The following is a 14743-nucleotide window of genomic DNA, read 5'->3' as shown; positions in this document are numbered from 1 at the left end:
CACTTCTAAATTTAAATTTTCAGATATTCAAGAAATTCAATATCATCCTTTCGAATAAAAATCAACAGATTCTTTTTAAAATTCACTTATATCAGGCAAAATTAACTTGAAATAACATTTCTCCCAAGCTGGTAATTACTGTGCCTCTTAAGAAGCAGTCCTATGCACAAGCTCTTTTAATTCAGCCACTTAAGTTTATTAATTAATTTACAGTGCTACAGTGTCCTCTTTAGTTTTAATTACACAGTAGTCTTGCTTAAAAATAAATAAAGAAAAATAAATAAAGAAAAGTCTATTCTTTTGTAATATTTTTCATTTAAAACCCCATGCATGCTATATATCCCATAGGAGCTTGCACATTTATATAAATCTACACACCTACACAAACCCAAAATTATGTAGAAAATACACTTCAATATACACCTTTTCTTAGCCACATTTTTTTTTCTTTTTACTGGATAAGTGACATCATCAAAAGACCCAGTAATCCCACTGTCATTAAAACAGCACACGGTGCAATATCAGGTGTCTGAACAATCATTTGTTATTTCATTTACCTGGACCTCACTTGTCCTCTGCTTGATGGCATCTTCTTTCTCCTTCAGGTCTTGCTCTACATTATTCTTTTCCCTGGAAGACCAGCAAACAATGCAAGAATACTTAAGAACATCAGCTACAGCAGGTACAGTTATCCAGCCCCCTAAGCCTGTATCTCTCTTTAAATACATAGTGAAACATTAAACACAAAAGATGTGAGGGATTTCTGCTTTCCAAATTATTTACAAGACAGAAGCCCACATAAGAGTTCTGCATAAAACCCCCCTGTCTTTCCACCAACTGCACTCCAGTGATAAGAATGGCTCAAAAATGGAAGGGGGCGGGAGGCAGAAATCAATGAAATACTGTCTCCAGTGATCTCACTGTTGCTATGGAGCACTTGTCTAATGAAAACTGCTAGGAAAAGTGGGAGGGATTGCATCAGATTCCATCTCTTAACCCCTGCAAACACAGCCATGCCTGTGCTCCCAGCAGCCAGGGAACACTGCCACAGGCCAACAGAGCCCATCAATGCCCTTTGCCTGTCGGATTTTGAGTTTATCTGCTGGGAAGCTCAGGCAGGGGCAGGAGGGCTGGCTTGGCTTGCTGGAGTCACGATCTGCTCACACACACCACATGCAGTGATTTGCTGTGTCATATCAAGCCTGCCTCTACAGACATTTATTCAAGTTTAAGTGACTGCTGATGACAGGGGAATTATCAGCAATAAATTCTCATCAGTCAGACATAACAATAGCTTTAAGGGGAAAAACACATACAACTCAGAAGTGCTACTGTTATTAAAAAATCATGAGTGTTTCTTTCTAGACAGCATATGGAATCTTTTTTCCTTTCACACATGCAGAAAAACATTAAGTGCTACAGTTTTTACACAATCTTCTGTAGATATTTATTTTCATAAGGACTCTGTTAATAAAGCAACACACACATTGAAGTTAGAATTTGAACAATAAACCTAACATTTCTAAATGAAATATCATAATGAAAAGCTATTAGATTGTATTACTGGTATAAGCTGAAATTAAGAAACTTCATATTTTAATAGCAGCAGATTGTTAATCAACATAAAACTATTAATTTGTTTACTCTTTTTTCTGTGCAGAAGAAAGCATTTCTGTGTTGAAGGAAAGCTTGTCTACTCTAAGTTCTCTTTACTCAAGCTGAGAAACTTTTGGTTTACTGCTAAACCACATACAATGGAAAATAAAAAGAACCCAGATGTCAGACCTTAAATGAACATTTGCTCTGACAAATAACTACTATAGATTATACTCTGCTATTATTTTTCCTCATTATCTGATTAAAGACCAACTTTCTGATTTTGCCCAAAGGGGAAGTTTAAATGGAAGGGAAAGGAAAGATGTGGAAAGATGAATTTTGAAGACCATGGGTATTTATTCAGTTAAGTGTGATCCTTCAAGTTCCACAAAATTCCTCACCCTCCATTCCTCAGAAACTGTAAATTTAAAAAAAATCTTTACAGTTTCAATCAAAGCTACAGCAAACTCCTCTAGCTCAATAAGCATCTGTGGCATAGTTGCACTTAGATATTTAAAGCATTGCAACACAGGCTTAAAACAAGCTCTGTTGCTTTGGCTTCCATAACTTTCCATGAACAAAGGTCCCAATAAAGCACTTCTACAGATCTATGTACAAATAAGGCTGAAAAATACCTTCAAGCCCTCAAAACACCCATCAAACACAGCCAACATTCATATATATTCTTCCTGACTGACGATAAAAGAGAGCAGGAAAACAAATACTTGTTATTTTTCCTGCTGGGGTGGGAAAACTGAGCAAGAAATAGAACTGCAAGCAGGTATGTGTGGTTAATATACAGCTTTTCCACTTTACTGTCACTGATGTGCCCAGGACTGTCAGAGATGCAGATCACTTCCTTTGTATTTCAACACAAGCCAGGTACCTAAATCCTTGCAATGTGGACTAAGCAACAGGATACAACACCCACCCACTGGCACTTCCATGAGCCAAATCAGAGCACAAACAATGAATTGGAAAGAATCAAGTGAAAGAAGTATTGTCAGGCAGAACAAGAAAAGCTTGGGCAGCAGTCTCAGGCGAAGGAAAACAAGCTGAGTGTATAGAGTCTGCACATAACACATCCCCTCCTCCTTCCCCCCAGAAATGCCTCTTTGTTTCAAAGAAAAGACAACACAGAACTACTTAATTCACTAATTCTTCTGAATGCCTCAATTTCTTTTACAAACTATCTGCTATGCCCCTATGGGAATGCTCAAAGTGAAAGAACCAAAAATAAGTAACAAAATTGATTTATTGGATATGACAGATTTCCTGGATCATAAAGCCCCTTACTACATCCAAAAGAACAACCCAAAAAGAACTGTGGTCTTGTCAACAAAGGACACTTGTAACCAATTCAAGTCAATTTTTGAAAGCAATACAATTTCCCCATGCATTTTAATAGTAGTCAGGTTGGGAGAACCTCATAAATAAACTAAAAGCAATGACTAATAGATGGTTTCTCCCATACAGGTACTTCATGATTTACTGAATCCCTAAATTTAATACCAATTTGTGAATGGAGTCATTTATAAATGGGAGCCAGCACACTGCAAATATCCATCATAACTGAGAACTGCAAAGTCCCCGTGTCAGCAGAGGCGTTCAAGCCAAACATTCAACCTTGGCCACGCTGAATCACCTCAGATACAAAAGGAAAAAAATCACAGTTCTTTTCCGTAATAAGATGATGACTGCTCACAGAGTGGGTAGCATTATCTACACTCATAGTTTCCAGTATTTCTTATTTTCACATATATCTGTAGTTTTGGGAATTCCTAATGTAGTAGCATTCTGTTTGGCAATACTAGAGAACATGCCAAGGGTTTGCCTTGTTTCTTCTAACATCTGTTACTCACAACCTCTGCTGCAACAGCTCGGTTACTTCCAAACCAGAGGCTGAGTAAAAATGATCTATCCTACATTAAAGTTCTTTGCTTTGTTAAGGTGATGTAGATCTCTGAAATTTGAAACAAAGGTTTGATGCAAGGGTATGGCAGGGAGAGATTGTCCTGTGTTTCTGGGGGATGTTTTGTTCTTTCATTGCTATTGAGAGACCAACTCACCAGCTTTATGGTCCTTTTAACCCGATTTATAATTCAAGACTATTTAAATATTGCTATCCAGCTTATGTGAAGGATGACATTTCTGGTGAGATATTCCAAGTTAAGCTCAACTACTCCTCATGTTTAGAGAGGAATGCAGTGTCAGTAAAACTTGAAGAAATTCCATGAATTTGTGAGCCATCACTAATTTTGAAACCAAGAAAACAAAGCTCGGTTTGTTGGGGAAGAAAAACGTTTTATGGCTAAAAAAAGTAGTATCAAGAACATCTGGTTCAGCCTCTCACCATGCTGATCAAGAAACGCCTCTAATAGCTCTCTAAAAATATAGTGCAACTGGAACAGAATTTAGAGACAGCAGTGCTAACAGGCTCAAAATGATGCAGGATCCCCAAGGCAAATAACTTCCCCAACCAGAGGAGTATTATCCTCCCTAATAAGTGTTCTGCATTTTATTCTTCATCTGATCCTCAACCTCCACCTTCCTGACACTGTATTTATCAAATTAAGATTACCAAAGCTATTGGTCACCAGATCTCCTTCCCACACAAACTGCTGAGCCACAAAGACATCACCTCTGCATTCTCTGCTCAGTCTCTCCAAAAGCTGTTATCCACACATTGTCATTCTTTTGGCCATTTCCTACATTTCCTATTCTGGCTTTTTTTTTTTTTTTTTTTTAAAGTGCACTTCAAAAATAGATTCAAATTCTCTTATTGGGTCTCAAAAACGCAGCTCTTGGACACTTCTCAATGGAATCAGAGACTAGAATTCTTATATATTGAGTCCAACAGCTGAATAATCGATCTTGTTTAATAATGAATAAAAATAACTTATGTTTAAATTACATTTTTATACGACAACTATCAATTCTGAAAGTGTATTTCGCTAGTCGTTACAGAAATGTGGAATCACCAAAGATTAAAAGTTTCCTACATGTAGCATATTGCTAATCCCATTCTGTTCTGAACCTCTAAATCATATCAAAGTAAATTTCCCCTTTCTAAAAACAAATGCACACTAGGAGTTGCTCCTACCCTATCTTCAACAATCTAGCATCATTAAATTTAAAATAATTGTCAATGTATATTTGCCTCTCAAGAAACGTGTGAAAAGAAAGAAGTGGTTTTTTAAAGGCCATGGTTGCCTCATACCTCACAGTAAGAAAAGAACACCAGACTCAAACAGCCTGGTTTGCATGTTAGACTGCAAGCCCACCCACTGAAAACCAACTTCATCTAAAAATTCATGCCAGCCAACAATTTATTTCCCTCTAAGATACCAACAGTAAATATACACAGTTGCAAATCCTATTTCAGGTTAATAAATAAATGTGAGTGTCCAAAACTGGAATTAATATAACCTGAAGAACAGTGGAGGCAGAGCAGGGAGAAGCAAGGAGGCAGTGGGAGTAATAAGAGAGAATAAGCAAGTGAAGTGAAAAAATATTTATACATTTAGGAAACAGACTGTGCTCTGACACACTGCCAAGTTAAATCATTCCCATAAGTGACATGAATTAGAGGCAGATTTCATCATGACAAAGCACCCGCACTTAAAAAATAGGAGAATTTACTGTTCTTAATAGAATTTTCAGTAGATTTATGATAGTAACAAGAAAAACACTGAAGAAAAATACTTGCTGTCTCAAGACCATGACCAAGACTATAGAAAATATATAAATTTGATTTTCTCAGTCACTTGGAGTCATCATAATTACCTTAGAAATAATTAATGGAATCCAAGAGTCTGCAGACATCAAAACAATTTTTCTCAGTCCATCAGTTGATTTTATTACACAAGAGAAGCATCCCCATCTTTACCCCCACCAAAACCCTAGCAGAGGTCCATGCACAGTCATCTTCCCACTCCCTATCCTGCATAATTCCTGATCTTTTCCATCTCACTTCCTTACTGCCACCAAAAACAAGTCCTTGGGAATGCCCTCTACAAATACAAGACAACTAACATCATTTATATACGGTTCCAGCATGCTAAGGATTTGCTCCATTCACATCTGCCAATAAAGATGAACAGTGGAGAATATTTCCATGTCAGGTTTGAAGTTCAGCCCTCTGAAGCACACCCAGAGGGACAGCCCTTCACAGTCTGCTGTCATGAAGTGCACTCATGTGAGTGAACAGAGAGCAGCAGGGTCCCACAGTACCACAGACACGCTGACCTTTTACTCAGCACAGCAGGGCATTACCACCTGCTTTTCCCTTGTGCACTGAATTGTTTTTTAAAAAACACCAAATAGCACAACTGAATCCAAGGCAACTTTGGCTATTCCTCCCTTACGTACCTCTGCAGGTCCACGATTTCATTGTTTAATGTATCAAGTTCTTTAATTGCAGAAAAATCTGCTACAGGATTCGGTCCTTGAGTACTCTGAAAGATAAAAAACAAACACTGTTAGTCTAGAGCTTATGCTGATCAACTCCAACATCCACTTTACTTTTTGTGTCTTGTAACAACTGCTGGTAGCATTGTATTTCAAACCTTCAATCTTAGAAACCCCAAAAGAGTACAGATGCTGTATGAGCAGAACACAACATACAGCCAAAGCATGGAGACAGCTCAACTCAGTTTGTCTCCTGCACACCCTTGAAAACACCTTCCACAAAAGCACAGGACTACCTAATCATACAAAAAAACATGAAATCTTGTTCTGAAATAAGACTTGTCTTACAGCTAATATTTAGGTGGTTTCCTGGCATTGATTTGAGAGAGGTTTGTTTACTGCTTTTACATTTCTTCACCTTGGTGCTCCTCGTGTTGCAGAGTACAGACACTGATTTGCAAGGCTTTAAGGGATACTGAGCTTATTTAACATGAATCTCTACAGTACTCAATGAAACTTTGATAATACAAAGCCACAGGGTATCTTACACCCATGAGTTCCCCTTTACCTAATATCTTTATAAGACAAATTATTTGTTTCAAAAAAAGTACACATAAATGGATAGAGAACAAATGCTGAAGACAGAAATTACAAATGCTGTAATTATTGTTCTGTGCCTTGTCACAACATGAACATGCTTCCAAAGCAACAGCCATTGTAGCAACCTCCTGTAAATACATCAGTTCCTTCAAAACCTAAATAAAGTCATCCAGGACAAACACAACATTCTAAGGACAACTGGAGACATATAATTTAAAAAGACAAGTGATACCCCCAAAATAATGCAAAGTTTTAAATGCTGCAATTTCTCTACAGATAAATCAAGATGCTATTAACTACGTGCTTACTCAAATTGATATTCTGGGGAAGAAAAAAAAGAAAGTGCTATAAACACCTAAACTGTGAGCACACTATGACTGAGAGCATTATTCAGCAGAGCCACAGACTATTCATGCATATTTTACTAGCACAAATGGTATGAACTGGGAATTTAAAAAAAAAACCAAACAAAACAAAAAAAAATCCAAATAAAGAACCACCAACCATACAGCTATTCTTAAACTGGTTAGTGTACACCTTCTCAAATGAGCAAACTGGCTATGATGTTCAATCCTGTTCTACAGGAATGACACAGGAGTTCTGCAGAGTTCATTGTGGCATTCCAGTGGGAGTTTTTACTTCTCCTAGGACAAGGATAGAAGGAACACATGGAAATATCAGCTGCAAGAAAATTTTTTTCCAGGCCTCCTTCTTTCATCAGTTAAAGAAATCCTGCACACTAATGCCAGCATCAAACTTGAGGGAAATGTAGTCCAATCTTATTTTCAAATGTTCAGGAGAACTGGTGGGGGGCAAGAACATAAAACCCAACATTTTTTAGCTTCAATATACATGTTAACAAGGACAAGTTAGAACCACAGGCTGCCATTACTACACTGCAACATGCATGCAAAACAGCACCTCCAGTTTTTAACTCAAAGTTGTAGTAAAAGGAAATTCCCATCAAAATTCTTTGAGAGGACCTTACATAAAAGTTTAATTTTTATGCCTTGTCATGCAGGTGGTGACTACAAACAGTTCTAGGTAAAGAAACACAGCAACAAATTTTAAACCACAATGGAATACCACTTTATTTACTGATGTTTCTGCTATCACCTTGGTATGGGTCAAGTCAGAAGATGAAGCCTAAGTTGGTGGTTTGGAGTTTTTTTACCATAAAAGCCACACCACATCAAGAAAACCAGCAAAAAGTCTATTTCTGCCTACTGACTCAATCCTTTGAGTTCAAATCTTGAGTAATAATCTTGGACAAAAAAAGTCCTTTCTTATCAACAAGACAACACCTCTTTTGAAAAAGCTCAAATGAGCTGAAGGTTCAGGTCATTTCAGTAAAAAAATCTCTTGCTAAGGATTTACAGCTTTAATTGAAAGCTAACTTACCTTCTTGCACAATATTCTTACTCATCACTCAAGTCAGTAACGAAATCAAAATCACACTGATGTCTTTGAGAGTTTTATAAAATCAATTTACACCCACAGAACAGCAGTAACCAACACTGAGCTCATGTAATGCTTTCTAATCCCTAAATTTTCTGTGATATCATCAGTAAACCCGTGGGTATTAATCCTAATGCCAACTGCCAAATGCCACATTGGGTTACTACTCTGTCACCACTTCCCCTGCAATTTCACCAGGAAGGCATTAACACACCACTACAAGACAGAGCTTTTACTCTTTCCTGTTTAAGCAGCCAACAGGAACAGCCCCAGATGTCTGGGCTCGAGGGAGAACCTCGGGGTTATTCCAGATGAGCACTGGAAATCTGCAGAACCTGAGACTGCAACACTTGAGAGAAGTGCTGAGCTAATCCATGACTATGTGAGAGTCTTAGAGGGATGTTCATTATTAAACCAACAGACAGTAAATATTAGAAAAGCAAAGTTTCTCTAACCTTGAGAAAGCAGAGTTAACAAACTGACAGAATAATAAGGATGAAAAGCAGAGTGGTGCAGAATGGAAAAAACAGTCCAAACTAGAAAAGAGACATAGAAAGGAAAGCAAACATACAAAAAAGATTAGTAGAGTTGCAAATAAAAGCAATTACTTTTTAAAAACAGAATGTAAAAATGAATTAAGGTATCAGTTACAGAAACTCAAAAAAAGTAGTGCCAAATTTTGAGTTTCATTTTTCCAGGTGCTAATTTTTCATTCTGTTTAAGAAAGTTGTAGAATTAGGTCAATGCATTGCACAACCAAGAAAAGATAACTCAGATCAGACTTCATGATGTGTAAAACACGTAAGAATTTGTGATGACTTCTACCATTTTGACAGCTACAAACTGAACTGCTGAGGTACAGCTTACTGCTGGATTAAGATAGATGGCAACCAACAGACTATGGAGATATCTAAATTATCTGTGAGGTATAAAATGGAGGACCATTTACTTTTAAAACTTTAAATAACTCTGAAGTTTTAGTTCACATTTTTTCCAAACTTATTGAAAAAGATGTAAAAAAGGTAACTGAACACTTCAGGAGAAAAGCACTGAACTTGTGCACGTCATTTGACACAGAAAATCAAATTTCTTTAAAATGGCAGCAGAAGGATTATTCATTCAAAAGAGAAAATAATGCTTTCCCAACATAAGATCTCTCTCCTTGGTTGGCAGGTATAATAAATGACAGCTTCATTCTGAAATATGGATGGAAGTTTTTTGTCAATTCTTTGCACCTAAGGTTTGTTTTCTTCCTGATATTATGGTAAATTAAAGGTATGCCAGCACTTGAGGTTGCTTCTTGTGTAGCCTTTGAAATTAACAAATTATTTGTTTGACATTTACACTGAAAATGCCAAACTCATTCTTACCTTCTGTAAACTGACACCCCTGTCTGAAGGTGGAATCATCTCTGGTGTCAGAGCCTGCGGTGGATCAATGCCCTTTGTTAACTTCTGATTAATTAAATAGAAAGCCAAAGCAAACTGTTCCTTTGAAAGCTTCCCGCAGTCCTTGGTGTCACAGAGAGCCCTGTACAGAGATGCACATGAAATTTTAAAAAATCCTCATTTCTCCAAGTACAGGCCCATTTAGTGTAGTTGCTGTCATTTACAAATGTGAAAATTGCAAGGATGTATCTCCTCTTCTAAAACAGAACTCCAGACATAGGAAACATCACTCAAACACACACAGCCACTTTCACTTGGCATGTTGAGGCCCACAGCTGTGCTCTGGTGAAAAGCACAATCAGGGCTGTAGGTCACTAGCAACACCTTCAGAACCAACACAAGCTTACTTACATTTTCCTGATTTTCCTAAATTAGCAGTTGTGTTAATCATAACTTGGGGAAAAAATAGTTGTTCCTATCAGAGTGCCCTGCAACAGCTCAGAGTGGGGAAAGAATTAAAAAAGCAGTGAGTGTAATGAAGGCATTGTTGTAATGAATAATGCTAAATGAATGTATAGCTGTAAGGAAAGATGTGTTGTAGAATGAGATGGGACATAACTCTTGCATGCTAACAATTTTATAGAAACAATTCCCTTTCCCAGTATATGGGGAGGATCAGTGGTCAGATACCTGTGATGATGTGATGTCTTAGTCCAGTATTTTTAACAATCTGTGTTCAGGCATAAACCTGAGTTCCACCCATTTCCATCCCAGGGCAGAAGCAAGTCAATTATCACTGATTGTACAAAGGCCATGCTATTATATACAGAAATGTCACTTTCAGAAATGTCAGCATAGCAAGAAGTGAGAACTATGCCATAGTCTACACAGCTGTCACAGGAAAAAAAACCTACCAGATATGTGCAAGGAGAGCAGAAGGCAGTCCTGTTTTCAGGAACAGTTCTCTGGCTTCCACACCTGACACAAATCCATCCATGTCCTTGTCAGTTTTCACAAAGATCTCATCGTATTTCATTTTGTCTGCAGGCGACACGACCCACTGAGGGGGGGTGAGGAGGGAAGGGAAAAAACCAAAACCACAATACTCAGATACAGGCAAGTTCTGTTTCCAGTTCAGAGTTACATAATTCAAGGACTACAGCACAGATTTAAAAAAAAATGATACAGGTGCCTTGTTCATGAACCAGTTTTATCCTCCTAAATAGACATGCAGAGATCCTCAAGCAACTGCAGGAGTAGAAGTGAAGCATTTCCCTCAGTGAAGCACCCAGGCTGCTTGGTGCTGCTCTGCCCTTTGCCTGTATAACAAAAGCTTTCATTCCTTAGGGCTGGATCTCCTCCCTCATCGCTGTGCTCAGTCACACTCCTGCTATCAGTTTTATTCCCCTTTACACAGCTGGGAAGCTTTAGCTGGAGGGACCAGAGAGCTGCTCCAGCCCAGGTTGTCAACAGTTGAGCATATTCTAAATTGAAGAATTTACATCTGAACAAGGTAAAGATGGGAATTAGAGCCACTTCTGTTACTTGAGCAATTTTTGACAATATTACAGCTAATATAAAGATGTCTGGGTTTTTTTTGAGTGAAAACAGCTTCAAGTGCATGTATGGATGCTAATTAATTTCAGTGCACACAGACAATTAACAGATGACTCCCAAATGGTGCTGTATACAAACTCACCCAGAATGGCACTGATTTGCAATACATACAGCAAGACTTACCCTCAGGCAAGGAAATTTCCAGATTAAAACCTTGGCACCTCCAAAATTAAGATGCCAGTTTCTTACTGTTTACTCAAATAAGGGTACCCAAAAGTCCAAGCTGCATCTGATGCATTAAGTACCACAGTTCTTATCTTAAATACTCTTATCATTTTTTTCCCCTATTTTGCATAGAACAAGTTATACATAAGCTACTTGGAAAGACATTTCCCAGCTTTTGGACTGTAAAATGATGAGGAGTAAATAGGATGCCTGGGGAGGGTAAGAGGCATCAAGTTGTCTAATTCAGAACAAAAATCAAATCTCCTGAGTCTAGGTGGATATGCTGAACCTTTTGTTTCCTTTTCCCATTGCTTGCATTTATCTATTCCATTTTTATTTATGTCTTCTTGAAATTGCACACATGCACACACATACATGACTGCCACAATCTGTTTTAAGAACATGTCCATATTTTAATCAGTCTTCATCCAGAAGACTTGTGCTCTGCAGATGTGTACCTGGATTATTTTTGTTTTTGAGCTTGAAATAATTTGCTTTAAAAAATCTTCAAAATCGGTACTAAACAATATTCTTTTATCCAATTGTTTATATCTGATGACACCTAGGAAAAGTAAAACAGGGTAAATTTGACATCTGGTCTTCCCACCAGCCTCCTGAAACCAACCAACAGGGCAAGAAGCTCACTAAAAACCTCTGTCTAAAGTCTTTTCATACAGGCAGCCCAGCACTGAGAGCAGAAATCCTGTAACCCCCAGTGAGCTCAGAAGTGTACCTGTGTTAATGGTGCTTTGGCAGCTAAAACGCCCACAGGTGGTAAGGACTGGTGAGACTCTTTGGTTGCAGATGGTAATAATGGCATTGCTCCTGGAACACTGAGAGGTTTTCTCTTGGATGGTGGCACCAAAGCTGCAGGCAAGGACATTGGCACTGGTTCTTTCTCCAAAGCACAGTATACCAAGAACATGGCCTGAACAAGAAAAAAATGGTTGGATGTAAATATATTAAAAATATACATACATATAGAGAGAGAGAAACTAAAGACTTAATTAACAAATAACTTTGTAGCATTTTTTCATTATGTTTCCCCCTCACAAGCCCCTCAACTGATGCAGCTCATTGCCTTCTATATTGTGTGTTTCATTACCTCTTTCTTCTGAGGATCAGTGCTTAGCAAGTGAAGTTCAGTATCTTTTAGAATATTAAAATAATTTTCCAAGCTTGTGTCAGTACTTGTGGAACTGTATTTGAGAGAGGACTTCAAACACTTTTATTTATCACCATATTCCCAGAAATTACTCTAATTAGCATTTAATTTTTTTGTTGTGGCCATCTCTAATTTAATACTTCTTACATTATTTCATCAGTCCTGGCATTAATAGTGTTAAAATTCTAACTTACTACAAACTTTCCTCAAGGATGCCTTGAGGCATTCAAGTTCTATAAATACTGAAGGTTAAGGTAAAACTCTGTGAAAACACTCAGTGTCTTATGGGACAGCAGATCTCAGGTGTCAGTTTTTTAAGGCTCATCTAACCCACAAAGAAAGTTATTGCTGTGTATACTGAGACACATTCAACAAACTGACAGAAACATTAAACAGCACTAAAACTTGATTAAGACTCTGAATAAAGATAATAAATGAACCACAGAGTCAGAATTAATACACAGTGCATCTGTTTTAAATCCTGCCATCAGGCTTTCAAAATCCCAAGAGGCAGAAGATACTTACAACTGCAAACTCATCTCGATCCAACATTCCATCACGGTCAATATCACTCAATTCCCACACCTACCAACAAAAAGCAGAATATTGGGACCTTTGACTAAACTGCAGCAGTTTCCTACTCATCAAAAACAAACATGAGAACAGCCTCCCTCCACCATATCTCAAGCTCTGTTAAGATTATTAGCATTAATTTCCAGTGAGCAATGTAAATTCACATAAACCATACAAAAGCAGAGAGATTCTTAAGTGTGAGACAGAGGCACCCTGCCCTGACCCAAATGTTAAAAGAGTACACATAACTTTTACACTGCAGTTGGAGGTGACCTATCCAAACAGCAAAAGAAATTTTATTTTTCAGTTTAACAGTTGCACTCCATAAGATCTTATTTAATAGTTAGGTCATTACTACAAATGTCCAATTTGAAAAACAGGTATTGCTGAGTGAAGCACAGGCATTACTTGTGAACTGACAATTAAGAAGAAAGATATTCTTACTCGTCCTAAGATATCCACTGGCAGTTTGGAGTTAAGGAGCACAGGTTTCACCTTATCCCCTGACAAAAGTCCATTCACTGGATTTAGGCTGTCAAAAATAGCATCGTATTTGACCTTGTCTTCCAGCTGCAGGGGCACAAGAAAAATATTACTTATGCAAACAGTCACATTCATAGCCTAAGAAGCATTCTTTCAAAAGTGTTAACTTTTTTTAAATAAACATACATTGCAGCTCCTGATGCTTATGAGAAAACATCAAAAAGATATTATTTTTAAGTCAGAGACTCATCAAAACCCTGTGAGATTTCTTCTTCAATTATTTTTATGGCTTCATGTAACAACCTTTCTTTTTTTTCTTTATTTTAAATTCCTAAACATGAAGAGATTTCCCAAGGGTCAAGAGTTCTTATTAAATTAGGTCTATTAGCCCAATTACAAGTTGGACAGGAATGGTAACTATCATACTTTAGAAATGTACATTAGATTTTTCTAAGAAAGCCAGGTAACAGTTCTAGGTAACAGCTAATATTTAGTTTACCTTTACAGCCCATGGTAGATCACTTGATGCTGTTCCACTGAGTAGCAAAGGACTACTAGTATCAGTCTAAGGAAAAACAAGGCAAAAAACCACCAGACACATTAAAAGAGATGGGATTTTGACTTTGCAAAACCACCCCTATATTTGAGAAGGTGCTTCTCAAAGCCAGAAACTGCATTTTAGTCATTCACACCAAAATTTACAGAAAAAAGTTAAAGTGTTTATTCCATTAAGGACAACACTAATAGAACAAATACCACATATCTTCAAATTATCTACAATTTTATATTCAAATCCCCACTAGAACATGTAGCAGCTTATTCCATGTTGCTTTATTTTTTTACCCTGTTGTAGGGCCTCATTGCCCTACAACACCACCCTCTGAAGTGTTTGGTATTTACACCAAACCTTCCTAATTTTTCACTTAAAAGCAGCTCTTGCTAATACGTTCAATTAAAAAAGAAATCTTACAAATCTTGGTGGAGGAACAGGCAAGTTAAGACTACTCAGGGAAACATCCAATCCATTCTGTGCACATGCTACAAGTCGCAAAGCCACAAAAAATTCCTACAGGGGAAAAAAAGGAAATTTTGAAGGGTTTATAATATGAAAATATAATTCTAAAAGACAGTAAAAATTCAGAAGAATTAAAAGCTTTTCTAGTATTGCTACATGTATGAAAAGTTGCACATGGCTTCAAAGGGAGTCAGAAAGTGCCAGAGAGCAGCAGCCAGCAAATGCTGGATTCCTCCAGTAAAACAAAGTTTGCAATTAATTTTGCAAGAATTT

General features: G+C 37.4%; 1 protein-coding gene across 6 annotated transcripts in view; it reads right to left on the bottom strand.

Annotated features, from left to right (window-relative positions):
• EPS15 (epidermal growth factor receptor pathway substrate 15) overlaps positions 1-14743 on the bottom strand; it is a 67917-nt gene that overhangs the window by 20479 nt on the left and 32695 nt on the right. For all 6 annotated transcript variants that reach the window (XM_063407090.1, XM_063407093.1, XM_063407089.1 and 3 more), the window contains 9 exons: positions 14426-14521; positions 13955-14020; positions 13417-13542; positions 12925-12984; positions 11968-12162; positions 10367-10512; positions 9435-9594; positions 5968-6053; positions 558-630 (listed from right to left, as the gene is read on the bottom strand). In XM_063407090.1, the coding sequence (XP_063263160.1) occupies positions 558-630; positions 5968-6053; positions 9435-9594; positions 10367-10512; positions 11968-12162; positions 12925-12984; positions 13417-13542; positions 13955-14020; positions 14426-14521 (1008 nt within the window). The remainder of the gene's footprint in view (positions 1-557; positions 631-5967; positions 6054-9434; positions 9595-10366; positions 10513-11967; positions 12163-12924; positions 12985-13416; positions 13543-13954; positions 14021-14425; positions 14522-14743) is intronic.

The sequence above is a fragment of the Prinia subflava genome, chromosome 10, assembly GCF_021018805.1.
Source record: "Prinia subflava isolate CZ2003 ecotype Zambia chromosome 10, Cam_Psub_1.2, whole genome shotgun sequence".
NCBI classification, from domain to species: Eukaryota; Metazoa; Chordata; class Aves; order Passeriformes; family Cisticolidae; genus Prinia; species Prinia subflava.
Note: the sequence above shows the minus strand (reverse complement) of the source record. Positions and strands in the feature narration are given on the sequence as shown.